This window comes from Naegleria lovaniensis (assembly GCF_003324165.1).
Source record: "Naegleria lovaniensis strain ATCC 30569 chromosome Unknown tig053, whole genome shotgun sequence".
NCBI lineage: Eukaryota > Heterolobosea > Eutetramitea > Acrasida > Naegleriidae > Naegleria > Naegleria lovaniensis.
The window spans coordinates 87,484-101,959 of NW_025407875.1; the positions used below are offsets into that span (position 1 = coordinate 87,484).

The 14,476-nt window shown below is 37.9% G+C and overlaps 7 protein-coding genes across 7 annotated transcripts; 5 read left to right on the forward strand and 2 right to left on the reverse strand.

The window, feature by feature from the left end:
• Nucleotides 1–405: 405 nt before the first annotated feature.
• Nucleotides 406–2,415, forward strand: C9374_012022 (uncharacterized protein; the record flags this gene model as incomplete). Its single annotated transcript, XM_044687743.1, has 3 exons — nt 406–1,387; nt 1,516–1,711; nt 1,770–2,415. 3 exons carry the CDS (start codon nt 406–408, stop codon nt 2,413–2,415), a joined length of 1,824 nt encoding a protein of 607 aa, XP_044542733.1.
• Nucleotides 2,416–2,858: 443 nt separating this feature from the next.
• C9374_012023 (uncharacterized protein) lies at nt 2,859–3,740 on the forward strand (the record flags this gene model as incomplete). Its single annotated transcript, XM_044687744.1, has 1 exon — nt 2,859–3,740. One exon carries the CDS (start codon nt 2,859–2,861, stop codon nt 3,738–3,740), a length of 882 nt encoding a protein of 293 aa, XP_044542734.1.
• A 160-nt stretch (nt 3,741–3,900) lies between these two features.
• On the reverse strand, nt 3,901–7,067 carry C9374_012024 (uncharacterized protein; the record flags this gene model as incomplete). Its single annotated transcript, XM_044687745.1, has 3 exons — nt 3,901–5,383; nt 5,495–6,500; nt 6,629–7,067. The coding sequence occupies 3 exons, from the start codon at nt 7,065–7,067 to the stop codon at nt 3,901–3,903; spliced, it is 2,928 nt and encodes a 975-aa protein (XP_044542735.1).
• A 123-nt stretch (nt 7,068–7,190) lies between these two features.
• On the reverse strand, nt 7,191–9,646 carry C9374_012025 (uncharacterized protein; the record flags this gene model as incomplete). The annotated part of the gene is made up of 2 exons (XM_044687746.1): nt 7,191–7,759; nt 7,972–9,646. The coding sequence occupies 2 exons, from the start codon at nt 9,644–9,646 to the stop codon at nt 7,191–7,193; spliced, it is 2,244 nt and encodes a 747-aa protein (XP_044542736.1).
• Nucleotides 9,647–10,343: 697 nt separating this feature from the next.
• On the forward strand, nt 10,344–11,636 carry C9374_012026 (uncharacterized protein; the record flags this gene model as incomplete). Its single annotated transcript, XM_044687747.1, has 1 exon — nt 10,344–11,636. The coding sequence occupies one exon, from the start codon at nt 10,344–10,346 to the stop codon at nt 11,634–11,636; it is 1,293 nt and encodes a 430-aa protein (XP_044542737.1).
• A 559-nt stretch (nt 11,637–12,195) lies between these two features.
• C9374_012027 (uncharacterized protein) lies at nt 12,196–13,119 on the forward strand (the record flags this gene model as incomplete). The annotated part of the gene is made up of 1 exon (XM_044687748.1): nt 12,196–13,119. The coding sequence occupies one exon, from the start codon at nt 12,196–12,198 to the stop codon at nt 13,117–13,119; it is 924 nt and encodes a 307-aa protein (XP_044542738.1).
• A 90-nt stretch (nt 13,120–13,209) lies between these two features.
• C9374_012028 (uncharacterized protein) lies at nt 13,210–14,427 on the forward strand (the record flags this gene model as incomplete). The annotated part of the gene is made up of 1 exon (XM_044687749.1): nt 13,210–14,427. One exon carries the CDS (start codon nt 13,210–13,212, stop codon nt 14,425–14,427), a length of 1,218 nt encoding a protein of 405 aa, XP_044542739.1.
• Nucleotides 14,428–14,476: the final 49 nt, after the last annotated feature.

The window sequence follows — 14,476 nt, forward strand, 5'->3', positions numbered from 1 at the left end:
TCAAACAACAACAAGAACAACAACAACAACAATAGAAACAATGGCCATAATGACCAAGAATGCAACGAGTTAATAAGTTTTCGAACCTAATGACGAGGATGGTAGGAACCTAATAGAATTCGATCGTCCCAAAATTTAATTTGAAAAAGCTTCTCAAAATTGAGGTTCATCACATCCCTCCAAACACAAATCCATTTTGGAACTCAATGATGAACATGTCAAGAGTTTGGTGCGGCACCGTTTCTTTTTGCAACAAAAAAGAAAAACGTCCTCGCATACATACCTCTCTAGTCCGAATCAAAAACCACACAAAAGAATCAACAAACACATGCAATGAATAATAATAACAACAACAACAACAACAACTCTTTCTACCACATCAATAACATGAACGACAATAACACAATGATCTCAAATGACACTCTTTCTTCCTCTTTTAATGATTCTCTCATTTGTCATCCATTTCTTCTGGCTCGAGGTCGAAAGAGTCAATTTGGTTTATGTGATGATGAAGTGAGTGCTACCGTGATTGTGGCCGTTGTATTATTCCTTCATACAAGTCTATTGATTGGAGCTTTTATTGGACTTGGTTATAAATTGTATCAATTGAAACGAACGCATGTCCAAAGAATGTCAAAAGTCAATTTCTTAACATTGGCAAGAAATCCAGCCTTGATGGTATTGGGAGCGTTATTTGGATACATTTTTTGTTTCATATTGGACGTTCGAGTACTCATTGGAAGAAAGTTGTTTCCATGTTTTATATTCACTTTGGCTTATCACTTCTCTGTACCCATGCTGTCAAGTGTCATCGTTTTGAGATTGATTCGATTGATTGTGTTGGGATGGATGAGCAATGCTAAAGTACGAGTAGGAAAGAGACAAATGTTGAGAGAAAGCATGGAACATGTGGCATTGACAGGAAATGCTGTGAGTGAAAATGCCATGAATGAATTGGTTCAACTACAACAACCTAGCACTCCATCAGTGACAAGTGACACTTCTCGATCAACAACAATGACCCCTTCTGATATTGCATTGGTTGACATACAGAATAATTCTACATCCATTACTTATGTCAAAGAACATGAAAAACCACAACGTTCATCGAATGACGACAAGGAACTCATCTATTTCAAAAAGGATACGTATTTTCAAAATTTTGAAAAAGGAAAATTAATTGATTTATTGAAATTTTCAGTGAGCTCCAAATTTATTTATCTATTTTTTGGAATCATTGGATTCATTCACTTGACCATTTATTTAATTATTGGAGGTGTGGATTATAACAATTTTATTCATGGAATCAAAAACTCGTCGACGAATAAGAAACAAGCATTTGTGGTCGATACGTTTGTATTTGCAGCTGAAAATGGTTGTGGAACAGGTATGTGTTGTTTCTGTAATGTACATGTGTATCGATTGTTTAACATAATTCATGAATTGAAAATATTGAAATTTTTATTCAAACATTATTTATTGAAAATATTATTATTTAAAATATGATTTCTTTAGGAACCTATCATACCAACATGTACATTACATACCTTGCTGTTTATGTAATTGTTATTTTCATTTGTTCCATTGGTGCATTCTTCATGAAACGAGATATTTGGTTTGTCAAACGAGAAATTGCTCTCTCTACCACAAATTGGGCTTTTTTTGCACTCGTCTATGGAGTGGTTAATTTATTCACAGATGTGACCACCTTGTAAGTACAATGACAAACATTTGTGTGAAATTTATTTTTGGATGACCATTACTGACAGAGTGGATTATTTTGTACCTGTAGCTCCATCGACCGTTCAAATTGCATGCATGTTGGATGTCGTTTTTACATTGATTTTACCCTTGTATTATCAAACGACTGAGAAAAAGAAGGAACTGACAACCATTTCAACGAATATCTCATCTCCCAATGTAAACCAAGACAGTCACATTCGAAAAATTTTGACACACTCAAAATGGAATTCTCGATTTTTACAATTCTCAGAAAAATCCTTCAGCTCGGAAGATATTATGATGTGGAATGCTGTGGAACAATTTAAAAAAGTCAGCCATTCAGACCAATTACGAACAGAACTCTTTTTGAAAATTTGTGACACGTACTTGAAAATTGGTTCACCTCTCGAATTGAATATTCCAAGAAAGGAATTTGGAGTTCCAGAAATTATGCAACTTTATCATTCTCTCACATCAAAGACATCATCCAAGGAAGGAATTACCACCACCGTTGCAACATCAACAACAACTACCAACCAGAATGAAATCATTTCTTGTTCCATTTTCGATCGAGTTCAATCATGTTGTGAACATAACATGCTTGATAATTACACTCGATTTGAATTGGTGTATGAAAAACAATTGAGAGATGAATGTATTTTCCAAGAACACTCGTGTTTGAACATGAAGTGATGATTGTGTTGAATTTTTTTGAAAGAATTTGTTGAATGGTCCGAATGAAGTTCTAGCAAATGTGTATGAATCTCTTGAGGATGAAATAAGTTTGAATGGATCGAGGTCATACTGTTATTCTTTCGATATTTGGAATTTTTTCATGGACCTCCATTTCATGACAAGTAGCTTGAATGACAATTCTTGTAATCTTTGATTCGAACCTTATTTTCAAACTTTATAAAATCAAATTCATCCAAGATCAAGCATTTGAGAATCCTTTGAAAAGCACGACCATTGGAATTTTCATCCAGATGTTTCAGAGTGCTCGGAGTTCGTTGGGAGTTTTGTAACAATTTCTCCGAAGCCGCATTCCATCAAAAAAAAATAATTAAAAAAAAAATATTCACACACACCCACGAACGAGCTTGTCACCAACACTCACCACCACTCTCATCATCATCATGGCCTCCAGCACAACTCCATTCCGTCTCCTTCATTGGGTTCACAAAATTGGAAATTATTCAAAATCCAAAAAATTCTATGAAACTGAACTTGCCATGTCCGAACAACGACATGAACATTTCGATGCTGGATGTGAAGCTGCTTGTAATGGTCGATACAATACCAGTTGGACAAAAACAATGATTGGATATGGTCCAGAGGATTTACATTTTGTGTTGGAATTGACTGCTAATTTTGGAATTAAATCATACAAGTTGGGAAATGATTACAATTATATTGCCATTCATCAAAACAAACAAGAAGAAGAACAAACAGAGAGTTCTTTGGAGGAACGCAAGTTTATTAGTGACCCTGATGGTTACAAGTACTTGTTGTTGAATAAGAATAAGGATTTAACAGACAATCAAAGAAATGCTCAAGAAAGTGATCGAGTTCAATACATTTCATTGCATACTTCGAATATTGAGAAACAAATCAAATTCTATACACAAGTGTTGGGAATGAAAGTCTTTGATCGTGATGTTGAAAATGGAAAAGTTTTATTGGGCTACGCACAAGATCAAGCCAAAGTGGAGTTTGTACAATTGCCACACAATGAACCTTTAATTCATGGTGAAGCTTTTGGACGATTGGCAATTTCATCCACTGTGGATGTGAAACAAATTCATCAACAAGTTCTCAGTGCCAAACAAGAAGTGAAGGAATTTGAGGAGAGTCAAGTGAGTATTGTGAAGGAACCTGTCGTATTGCCAACACCTGGTAAGGCTGACGTGGAGGTGGTGATTATTTCAGATTGTGATGGCTATGAGATTTGTTTTGCTGAGGCCACTGGATTTTACAAGTTGGCATTGGGCGATTCTTATGAGCTCTCGAAAGAGTAAACACTTGTTGGGTGTCTATAATTTATGGACCTATGTCAATAAACTCTGAGCGAATTCTCAAATAGTGTGACAAGTGTCCACAAATTTCGTTAAATCGAGTGTTCAGCACACATCCCTTATAAGGGATAGAAATTGAAAACATGTTGGTTTTAATGTGTAACTAGTTTTGAGTGTTCTCCACCTTGTAATAGACAGAACTGCTGCCTTCAGGAGCTTGCTGACTCTCTTGATCGAACTTGTTGTAAGTCGATGCTTGCTTCCTCTTTCTAAAGTACACTACTAGCCCAACAGCTAGCACAACCACAAGGGCCAGCATGACAACTCCAAGAACCACTCCAACAACAATACCTGCAGTGTTATCACTATCTTGAGAGCTTGTGTGCTTTGAAAAGGCAATCGAGTACAATGAGCTCTTTCCAACTTCGCCTTGAACTAACACATAAATTGCATTCTGAATGTTCAATTCTTCCTTTTTGATGACAATGCTTCTTTTTTGATCTCCATTCGTTTCAGATTTCCACTTGAAGCTTGTTGGAGAGGGATCATGTTGCATGTCTTGGTTAGCATAAATGTTGACTTTTCCTTCGAGCTCCTTAATGTGAATGACAATGTCAGTCTTACTTTGTTCCGATTTGAATGGCAGCCAAAAGTTATAAATCAAACTGTCCATGTTGCCATCAGATGGAGTTCTTCCAATAGTATGAACATCCTCTAAAACATTGGCTCCAATATTTGAGGCCATACTAAAGTGATACTCTGAATCTTCAAGGCTCTCGACTGCAATGGTCCAAGTTCCCAGAGCGAATTTTGGATCGCTATTCTTTATGACAATACTATTACCAACTGCATTGGAATCTTTCCATGTGTAATAGGTGGAATTGCCTGTCCAGCCGTTATTAGTGACATACATGGCTGTCTTACCTTTCACCAGAGAGACAGATGCAATCAAAATTCTCAGACTATTGGTGATGGAGGCCTTGAAAATGTTAATGGTACCCTTTTTAGATACCATGGGAATGGCATCTCCATTTGGATAGGTGTACAGGTAGGAATTTGATGCAATGATTTTGAAGGGAATCAATTTGTTGAGGCTGGTTGACAAGGCTCCATGCACGCTCACGTATACCTTTCCTGGCTGGACGTCGTCAATGGTCAATACTGAGCCACCCAAATTGCTACCCTTCCCTTCATAGTTGTACTTGTTGGGAGTGGCCACGGTGGTACTGTAATATAAATCAGCTTGATCTCCACTATTTTGTAATTGCAAATTGATGAGGACTTTTCCAGGTAGGGCAACCTCAAGCGTGAAATAAGAGTATGACTCTTCAGAAACGGTCGACGAGATTGCTTCATCAAGCTTCAAAATACGTGACTCTCCAGCATACGAAGCCACAAGGCTAAAATAACAGTCAGTGTCATAGGCAAAAACAGAAATGTAAAACACATTGCCTTTAGCTTCGCTTGCTTTAGCTGGAATGTAGATGGTGTCAACACCTCTCTCTTCACCTTTCCATTGATGATTTGACTCGCTAGGATGAGGCTCACTGGTTGAGACATAAATATCCACGTCATTGTATCTGTATGGATTGGCAGTGATAGTGATTGCCTGATCTGGGAATTTTTCTGCCTTAAACATGTAGTATCTATCAGAAGCGTTGGTCCAAAGGTTTCATATTGGACATGATTTTCATGAATAACAGAAGGAATGATAAATAATTAACGACTCATTAGAAAATATTATTAACCACACATACCTGTAATAACCTCTTGGAACCCATTCCATATCCATCTCAATTCCATCGAATAGTTCCTTGGTGGTGTGGTTGGTGGTGATTTCAAAAGTGAACTTGCCCTCACCAAACAATGAGAAATACAAATACGGTGTTGGTGAAGGTGGAGCCAAGTAAAGCATGGCTGAATTTCCAACAGTAGCAGTAGTCGTTTTCACATATTTGAAATTTGTTGGTCTCGAATGTTGAGCATAATACATCTGAATGGGTTTCTCGATAGCCTCAACTTTGGCCACTATTCCCTGTGTAAAATCTCTGCTCTCAAACTTGAAAACAAAGTTACTACTCGAAGATAAAACTCCACCAAGAGCGTTATTTTCACTGACAACAATTTGATTTGGATCTTCGGTGTAGCACCATATTTTGTAACCTGTCCCATTGACCAATCCGTAGAGACCAAAATAGTATGTTCCCACACTTGCATTCTTAATTATCAAATAATCATTTCCTTCAAGAGAAACTACTTGATCGAACTCTACACTGGTTGGAGGCTGTCCATAACGAACATAGAGTTTGGACTCACCTTCTGAGTTCACTTCCAAACTCTCCACAACAATATTCTGAGTATGTAAATTTTCAAAATAAAAGATGTCCATTTGGCCCTCATCGAGCAAGTCATCAAGAAGCATTCCTTCCGAGAGTTGTACAGCGTCATCATTCAGACGAACCAAAACAGTATAAATAGAGTCTGTGAATGCATTGACATTAATGTAAATGTGAGTGAGACCAGGCTCAACATGAACCAGAACAGAGTCAAAGCCATAATCAGCACATGTCCAGTCGTTGTGAGTGGCGTTAGGCTTTGGGATGGAGCCTGAAATATACAAATCAGGATCTGAGCTGGAGGTTTGAGAGGTAACTGTGATGGTAATGTGACTAGCGCCTTGAGGAATCTCATAAACAAAGTAATTGTCTCTTCCCTTAGGAGATTGACCCAAAAGAGCCACATTGGATTCAAGCGCCACTTGAACTGTATTTCACAAACAATCGGCCGTAACACGCATGTAAGAAGGGACAAATGCAGCAGTGATTAAACCCAAATTTTTGAGTTTGCATTAATGATAAGATGACCACCGTTCAAGTGTTGATAACACTTACCATTTGAAGACCATGAAGCAAGACTGTAAGCACTCTTTCTGAATGAAGCTACCACAGCAATATAGAACACATTGGAAGCGGGCCAATTTGTCTCATCATTTCGGTTGATGAGCCTTGAATCACTGTACCCTGCAATGTCAGTATGAATGCAGCCATTACAATCGGAGGAGGTTGGGAATTGAGTCGTGGAGACCCACAAATCAACATCTCCTGAAAGGGAATTTAAACCAAACACCAAGAAATCGCTCATTCCGATATTCCACGATGAGACATTTACAAGGAAGTAATCAATAGCCCCTTTCTCCAGAGTATTCTTCACGCTCTTTCCTGGATTATCGTATAGGGAATGGCTCGGAACGGATTGAGAGCGTACCAAGCAGCAGTTGAGGCTAAGCAAGGCTAGCAACATTAAGGGAACAAGAAAATCTAATGCTCTCATTTTTTGTTGGTCTGGGACGGACAACAAACACAATTTTGAAACCCTTTGCGCTATAAGTTTATTATGAAGCATTATTGATGTAAGTACATTAAGCTTCAATTTGCACCACACATACCCATTACTCTATTCAAACATTTCCTTTGCAAAGGCTTCAGCGTCAAGATCTTCAGAGAGCTTGTTGTGTCTTTCTTCCTCTCGCTGTCTCTTAGCAAGCTCTCTCTCATCAATACGAAAGTGAGAAGCATTGAGTGATTGTTGACGTCTTTCCTCTTCTTTTTGTTCTCGTAACATTTTCATCTTTTCTTCTAGCTCGCTTTGCCTCTTTTGGTGTTGTTGGAATTCATTCCACTTGGAAGAGTTCGCGTGATCATCCGTTGCGATACGCTTCTTGTTGTCTTGATCCTCTTCGTCCAGCAAGCTGTTCCAACTTGACTCATCTACCTTTAAGGCGGCATCAAGTTGCTTCTTTGTGGGAATAATGTTGACATTGCCTGCTGTAGAAGTTGTTGTTGGCTTTTGCGAGGTTGGAGTGGTGGCACTTGTGGATAAAGTTGCATTTGGGTACAGATTGCTGGTTGAAATGTTGGGAAAGTTCAAAGCTTTTGCACTACTTGGGGTATTTGGATGAGGAGGGTGGATGTTGTTATTGTGTGTCGTCGTAGTTGTGGCAGTGGTTGCTGTAGATCTTGGAGCTATAAAATGTCATGCATGATAGGTTTCAATCATGATATCAAAACAACATTTAGCATGTTCGGAGTTAACGGTTGAGTGAGAAATAAAATCATCATATAATTCGTCATTTAAATATTCACACAGTAAAAATCAGAATAATCAAATTGATTCAATCAAATAAATTAAAATGCTAGTAATTAATGAACGTGATATTTAGGATTACCTTACTTACCTTCGTTGGTGAGTGACGCTGTGGATGTTGCAGCGGGTTGCTTAGCTTGATCACCAAGATTATTGGAGCTTGGTGGAACTGTCTTTACGTCTTCCATATCCGAATCGGAGTCTGAAGAGTCGGATTCGGACGACTCTGTTTCGGTTGCGCTCGATTCAGAGGCACTATTGTCGGTAGCGGTTGATTCAGAATCACTCTCCTCCTTCTTGGTTTTCTTAGGCTTCTTTTCCTTGACTGGAGAAGTTTTTCTCTTTTTCTTTGTTGTTGAGGTTGCCTTCTTTTTCTGTGTTTCTTTCTTTGGTAAATGCAGTTTGACGAAATTATTAAGCTCAACCAAAGTAGCATTATCCAACTGGTTCAAATCGATTTCAATTTCAGTTTCATTGGCTTTGCTTGAAGCAGTAGGGGCCATTCGTTGAATGATACGAACCACTTCGGCAAGTTTCACTCCGTCCAATTTTCCAATGTTGGCACTCAGTTCTTTCTTGTCCTCATAGGTCATTTCTGGTTCCGATGATTTCTTAGATTTAGACTTGGATTTGCTTGATGACTTGGTTTTTGATTTTGATTTTGTGGAAGACTTTGATTTGGATGGAGTTACTTCACGAGGTGTTGTGACTTGTTCGGAGGGCATTGTTGCCGTAGAGGCTGCAGTAGAAGAAACTGCAGCAGAAGGAGTTGTTTCTGTGAGAGACTTTTTCTTGCGTCCTCTTCCCTTCTTGACAGTGGAGGGAGTGGTTACGAATGGTACCTCTTCCAATCCAATAGATTGTGTTGGAGTTGTAATTTCAAGAGGTGTATCCACTCCCACTTGTCCAATTAACTTTTCATACTTTTCATTAAAGAATCTTTCGAGTTCTTTGGCCATGTTACAAACATCGCTGTCGAGAGGATTATAAGTGAAACAGTTCGACCAAATGAGTCGAACATCATCCAAAAATTGATAAACGTCCATATATTCATTGTTGAGTACTTTCTTTTCCACTGTTCCTAGATCCATCGGATTCTTAATAATGGTAAAGTAGTCTGGAATGTTGAGTTGCACAGGATCAACAGGTTGATTGAATGGCCACGCCCATTTGTGCTTTCGGACCACACTCATGAGCCTGACTAGCTTCTTTTGAATGTGTTCGGGAAGTGTTGGAAGCTCTTCACCATTTATAAGTTGGTTGAATTTGTTTGCTCTTCGTGTTCGTTTTGATCTAGTGGGTGTATTGGGTTCAGGTGTTGTTGGCAAAGCTACAGCTCCAGTGGTTGTGTCGATGAATCGTTTTCCGTTCGAAGATGTTGCCTTGCTCGTTGGAGTTGTGATCACAGTCGCAGCCGTTGGTGCATTGACATTGGTGGTATTAGATGATGGTTGGGAAGAAGATGAAGGTAGTGATGAAGGCATGGAGAGAGTTGCATTGGCACTTGTTGGGGTGTGTGTTAAAGATGACGAAGAGCCTTGTTGTGTATTGCTTGCCTCTAGCTTTTCCAATTCACCGTATTGTTGTCTGAGTCTTTCTAGCAAAGACTTCTTTTTCGTAGTGGGTGGTGGGCTGATTTGTTGTACAGCGTTGTTGTTGGTGTTGCTGGTGGAGGAAGGGTCGGCAGGAGTAGTTGTGGTGGTGGCTGCATTTGTTGTATGAGCTGTGTCCTCTGCAGCAACAGTTGAGGCTGGCATGGTAGTCATGTTGTTGTTGTTGTGGTTGCGAATAGTTGTGTGATGTAGAGACTTGTGGTGATGATGGTGTTTGTTGTGGATGGTTATGTGTAACGGATATTTCCTTATACGTTTGCGCCTGGAGTTTTGTCGTTGAGGTAATAAAATGAGGCTTGTGGTGCTGAACGAACACGTGGGCAAAAGAAAAAACGGTTGTAAAGTTCTCAGTGCGTACGAGGAGGGACGAGTCGCTTTATCAGCCGTTAATGACGACGCTGTTGCAATTCAACAAACGGCTGGTACACAGTTTTTTGGTTTTTTTTTTTGAAATAAAATATGGGAGTTTGGCGCAATTTTTGATTGGAGCAGTTCGCCCACAAGGCTTCTTCAACGGAATTGTTCAACAAGGCTGTATGTATGAGGATGGCGAAAACATCATCTTCATACAATTAAAATCGATCAAGGGAGATCAGTGCATTGACCATGATCTAAATTCAGCACAATTTCGTTTCAACGTATTTTCTAATATGCAAAAATTCCTTCCTTCGAAATTCGGTTATTCGTAGGTGATGATGAATCAACCGTTCATTGATAGGTACAGACTCGAGTTGGTAATCATTAAACTAATTTGCCAAAAACTTGTGTACAATTGTTGTCTATCATCAACCCCATAATATTCCGAAAAATCAGTTTTTATAGGAGTGATGATATGAAAAAAGATACAAAAATGAAACGTACGGCACCTTCGCCATCATCATTCAAAAACACCATCTTGGAAGAACCACACAAGAAAGTCAAACAACATGATACTGGCGGAATGGTGATTGCAAATGACCATTACTTGTTGAAACCATCCATTCAACTCTCATTTCATGAAATGATTCCCGATGAAGTATTGGCTTTGATCTTTCAATACATTTCCGATATATCAAGCTTTTCAAATGTAATGCTAGTGAGCAAGCATTTCCATCGAGTGTTGTTCTCGGTAGAGTCCAACTGTTTCGAATTTGTTGATTTGGACTATTTACAAGCCTTACAAATGCCTGATTTTGACCTTGTAAGAAGGTGTATCATTAATGATAACGATTGGGGGTTTGATAGTGATGATGATAATGACGATGATAATAATGACGACCAAGACAATGTTCTCAACAACAATGCAGACACTACCACCAACGAGAAAATGAGCAAAGATGCTATTGATGACCAAACCATGAACCAGACTCTCAAAGCCTCATTCCCTTTCACCAAGCTCAAATATATCAAACTCGATGGCTTTGGAGATAATCTTTCAGTATTTCCATTATTAGGGAAAATGAATAAGACTACAATAGAACATATTTGTTACAACAATTACCTTGATGAACAGTTGTTGCAACTATTGATCAACGAGTTCCCAAATCTCAAAAAATTAGAAGTCGCTGATTTTTCTGAATACCAAAAGGTTTATTCTTCCAATCACTCTGTCACAGCTTTCAAATTGAATGAAGTTGATGGTTATGCTACATATGGATACTCAGAGCCAACCAATGTATGCAGTTTTCTAAGAGTGTTACTGAGCCCCTGCTTTCCTAATTTGCAGTTTATTGAATTTGAACCTGTGGTTTATTATGTGGACATTATTGATCTGATACGTTTGCTGATAGATCCATTATTTCACTCAGTGAAGAAGCTTAAAGTTCATGTTGTAGTTTTTGGTAACGAAGATTTTGATGAATTAATTAATAGGAATGATTGGAAGATGTGTTGTGAATTGAAGCAGATTCCCGAGTTGGAATTAACATGTGAATTTACGAACATGGCAATTCTATTATACACTCTTTTTCAAGGAAAAACAACCAAGGTTCAAGTTGTGTCTACACAACAAGGCACACGTTTGACATCAATGAAATCCTTAATAGGGAACATTTTTGCCGATGATCGAAAAAATATTTTGAAACTTGTGGAACAACAGCAAGAATTTAATCAAACTCTCGTTTCCTATGCGAGTGATTACGAGAGTGCTGGAGGGAATGACTAGAAGTGGAAACGTTGGTGAAGGTTCAATTAAGGCTGCTGGAGAGAATGACTAGAAGTGGAAACGTGAGCATTTTGAATCCATTTACTGTTGCAAGAATTTGTTCTTGTCACCAAGTTCAAATGTTAAATAGGGCTGCTACGTTTTGTAATTATAACCATGACACAGGCAACATTAACGCTTCCATTAAGGGAATTAGAAGGACAAATTTGTTGACAGCTTGACATTAAAAAATATGAAACGAAATCATCCTCCACAAACAAACAACCAAACCACCACAACCAACAAAACCCAACACAAGAAATTCAAGATGCAAAATGCACCTTGTACACACACGAACCATTGTTCACAATCATCAGCATTGTTACTACCATCCTCTCATCAACGCCCTTTTCATGAATTGATTTCTGATGATGTATTGGCTTTAATATTTAAATTCGTTTCCCAAATATCAAGTTTTTCAAACTTCATGCTCGTAGGCAAACGCTTTTATCGTGTGTTGTTCTCTCAAGAATTGAACTGTTTTGAATTTATGACATTTAATTATTCTCGTGCACTTCAAATGCCTGATACAGCTCTCGTGAAACGATGTATCATCATGAACGATCCAAGTATCATGAACCAAACATCATTATTTCCATTCTCAAAACTTCAATATGTTGAACTTTGCAGTGGCGATTGTTCCATCCTCTCACTTCTCAAGATATTGAACAAGACAGAAATTCATCATATTTGTCTGAATGATGGTGTTTCAAAAGAATTATTGCAATTCATCGTCAATGAGTTTCCCAATCTCAGAACGTTGGAAGTTGCTGATTTTTCTGATTTAGAGAGAATATCGACTTGTAATACATCAGTCACTACATTTAAATGGAACCATTATCTTGGTCATGGAAAAGAATGTTACGACATGGAGTCCATCAATATTCATGATGTATTGAGTGACTTGATAGCTCCATGTTTTCCCAATTTGCAACACATTGAAATTGAAAATCCAACGTTTCATATTGACATTATTCAACTAGTGCGTTTATGGACAAACACGACACCTTTATTTCCCTCATTGAAAAAGCTTTCCATTCATGTTGTAGTTTATGAATGTGAACACAAAGAGCAGGTATTGTCGAGGGTTGAATGGATGAAATTTTGTGATTTGAAACATCTTCCAGAATTGGAATTGTCGTGTGAATATTCCACTGTGGCATCTTTATTGCTAGCTTTGTTTGAATCCAAAGCCAAACGTTTGAAAATTCATGTCATTGATCAAGAGTGTGGTGGAATTCGTTTTTCATCCATGCACGAGTTGTTAGAGAATGTTTTTGAACAAGATGTTTCCACACAATTGAAGGGAATCCTATCAGAGAGAATTTCTTCAAAAGTTATTACGTACGAAACGGATTATGAGAGTTCAGAAGAGAGTGAGGATGAAGAAGAAGAAGAAGAGGATGATGAGGACCATGACGAGGATGAAGAAGAGGATGAGTAATTCTATATTGAGTTAATCGTATAATCCTCAAGTCGTGTGAAAGTCCGTTTTCCAAGTCAAACATTTCGACAAAAATAAAATTAAAAAAAAATGAAACGATCACCGTTAGCATCATCATCAAGCCAAACGGAAACAAGAAAAACAAAGAAGATCAAGAAAGAGTCATTACCATCATTCATACTCCCTTTTCATGAAATGGTTACGGATGATTTATTGGCTTTGATATTTAAATACATTTCCGAAAAGTCGAGTTTTGCAAATATCATGCTCGTGAGCAAGCATTTCCGTCGAGTATTGTTTTCTGTCGAGTTGAATTGTTTTGAATTTACTTTTTTTTACTACCGTGAGGCTCTTCAAATGCCTGATTTTGATCTTGTGAGGGTGTGTGGTATGAACTATTCAGACCTCTACAACAATCATCAATCTACCGATATAACGAGTTTCCCTTTCAACAAGCTTAAATACATTAATCTGGAAGGCTTTAATGAACATTCATTCACATCACTTGTCACTAAACTTAATACGAAAGAAATTGAACACATTTGTTACGATAGTTACCTTTGTACAACAGTATTGCGAGCACTGAATGAATTTTCCAATCTCAAAACATTGGAAGTTGCTGATATATCTGAACCTATAGAAGTTACTGTCACCAATTCTTGTGTAACAACTTTCAAGTTGAACGAAGTTATGGATGAAACTGCATCTCCTGTTGGCTATGACCAACCTATAGAAATTTATGAATTTCTTGAAAACACACTACCAATTTGTTTTCCCAACCTGCAGACTATTGAATTTGAACCAGTGTATTATTATTTGGAATTACGACAACTGTTACGTTTATTGATCAAACCTACTTTTCGCTCATTGAAAAAGCTAAAAATTCATGTCATTATTGACGAACATTACGACACAAGAAATGAGAATTTTTTAATTAGTTCGGACGAATGGAAGAGGTGTCGTGAATTGAAACGAGCTATAGAGCTGGAGTTAACATGTGAATATTCACATGTGGCATCTTTGTTACTGGCTCTGTTTGTACCACACACGACACGTATGGATGTCATGGTTGTTCCTCAAAATATGGGTTCTTATTATTCATCACTCGAATCTTTGATTGGTAATATTTTTGCTAGCAAGCAAGATAGAAATGATATTTTACAACAGCTGAAGCAAGGATATCATTTTTACAAGGCTCTAACAACTTATCATGATGACTATGAGAGTCCTGAGGAGAATGAAGAGGAGAGTGACGATGATTTGGGCAGTGACGATGAAGAAAGTGAAGACTTTTCAATGTATTTCTAAATAAATGAGAATGTCATCAGGTTAAGGCCATAATTAAGGAAACATTCTT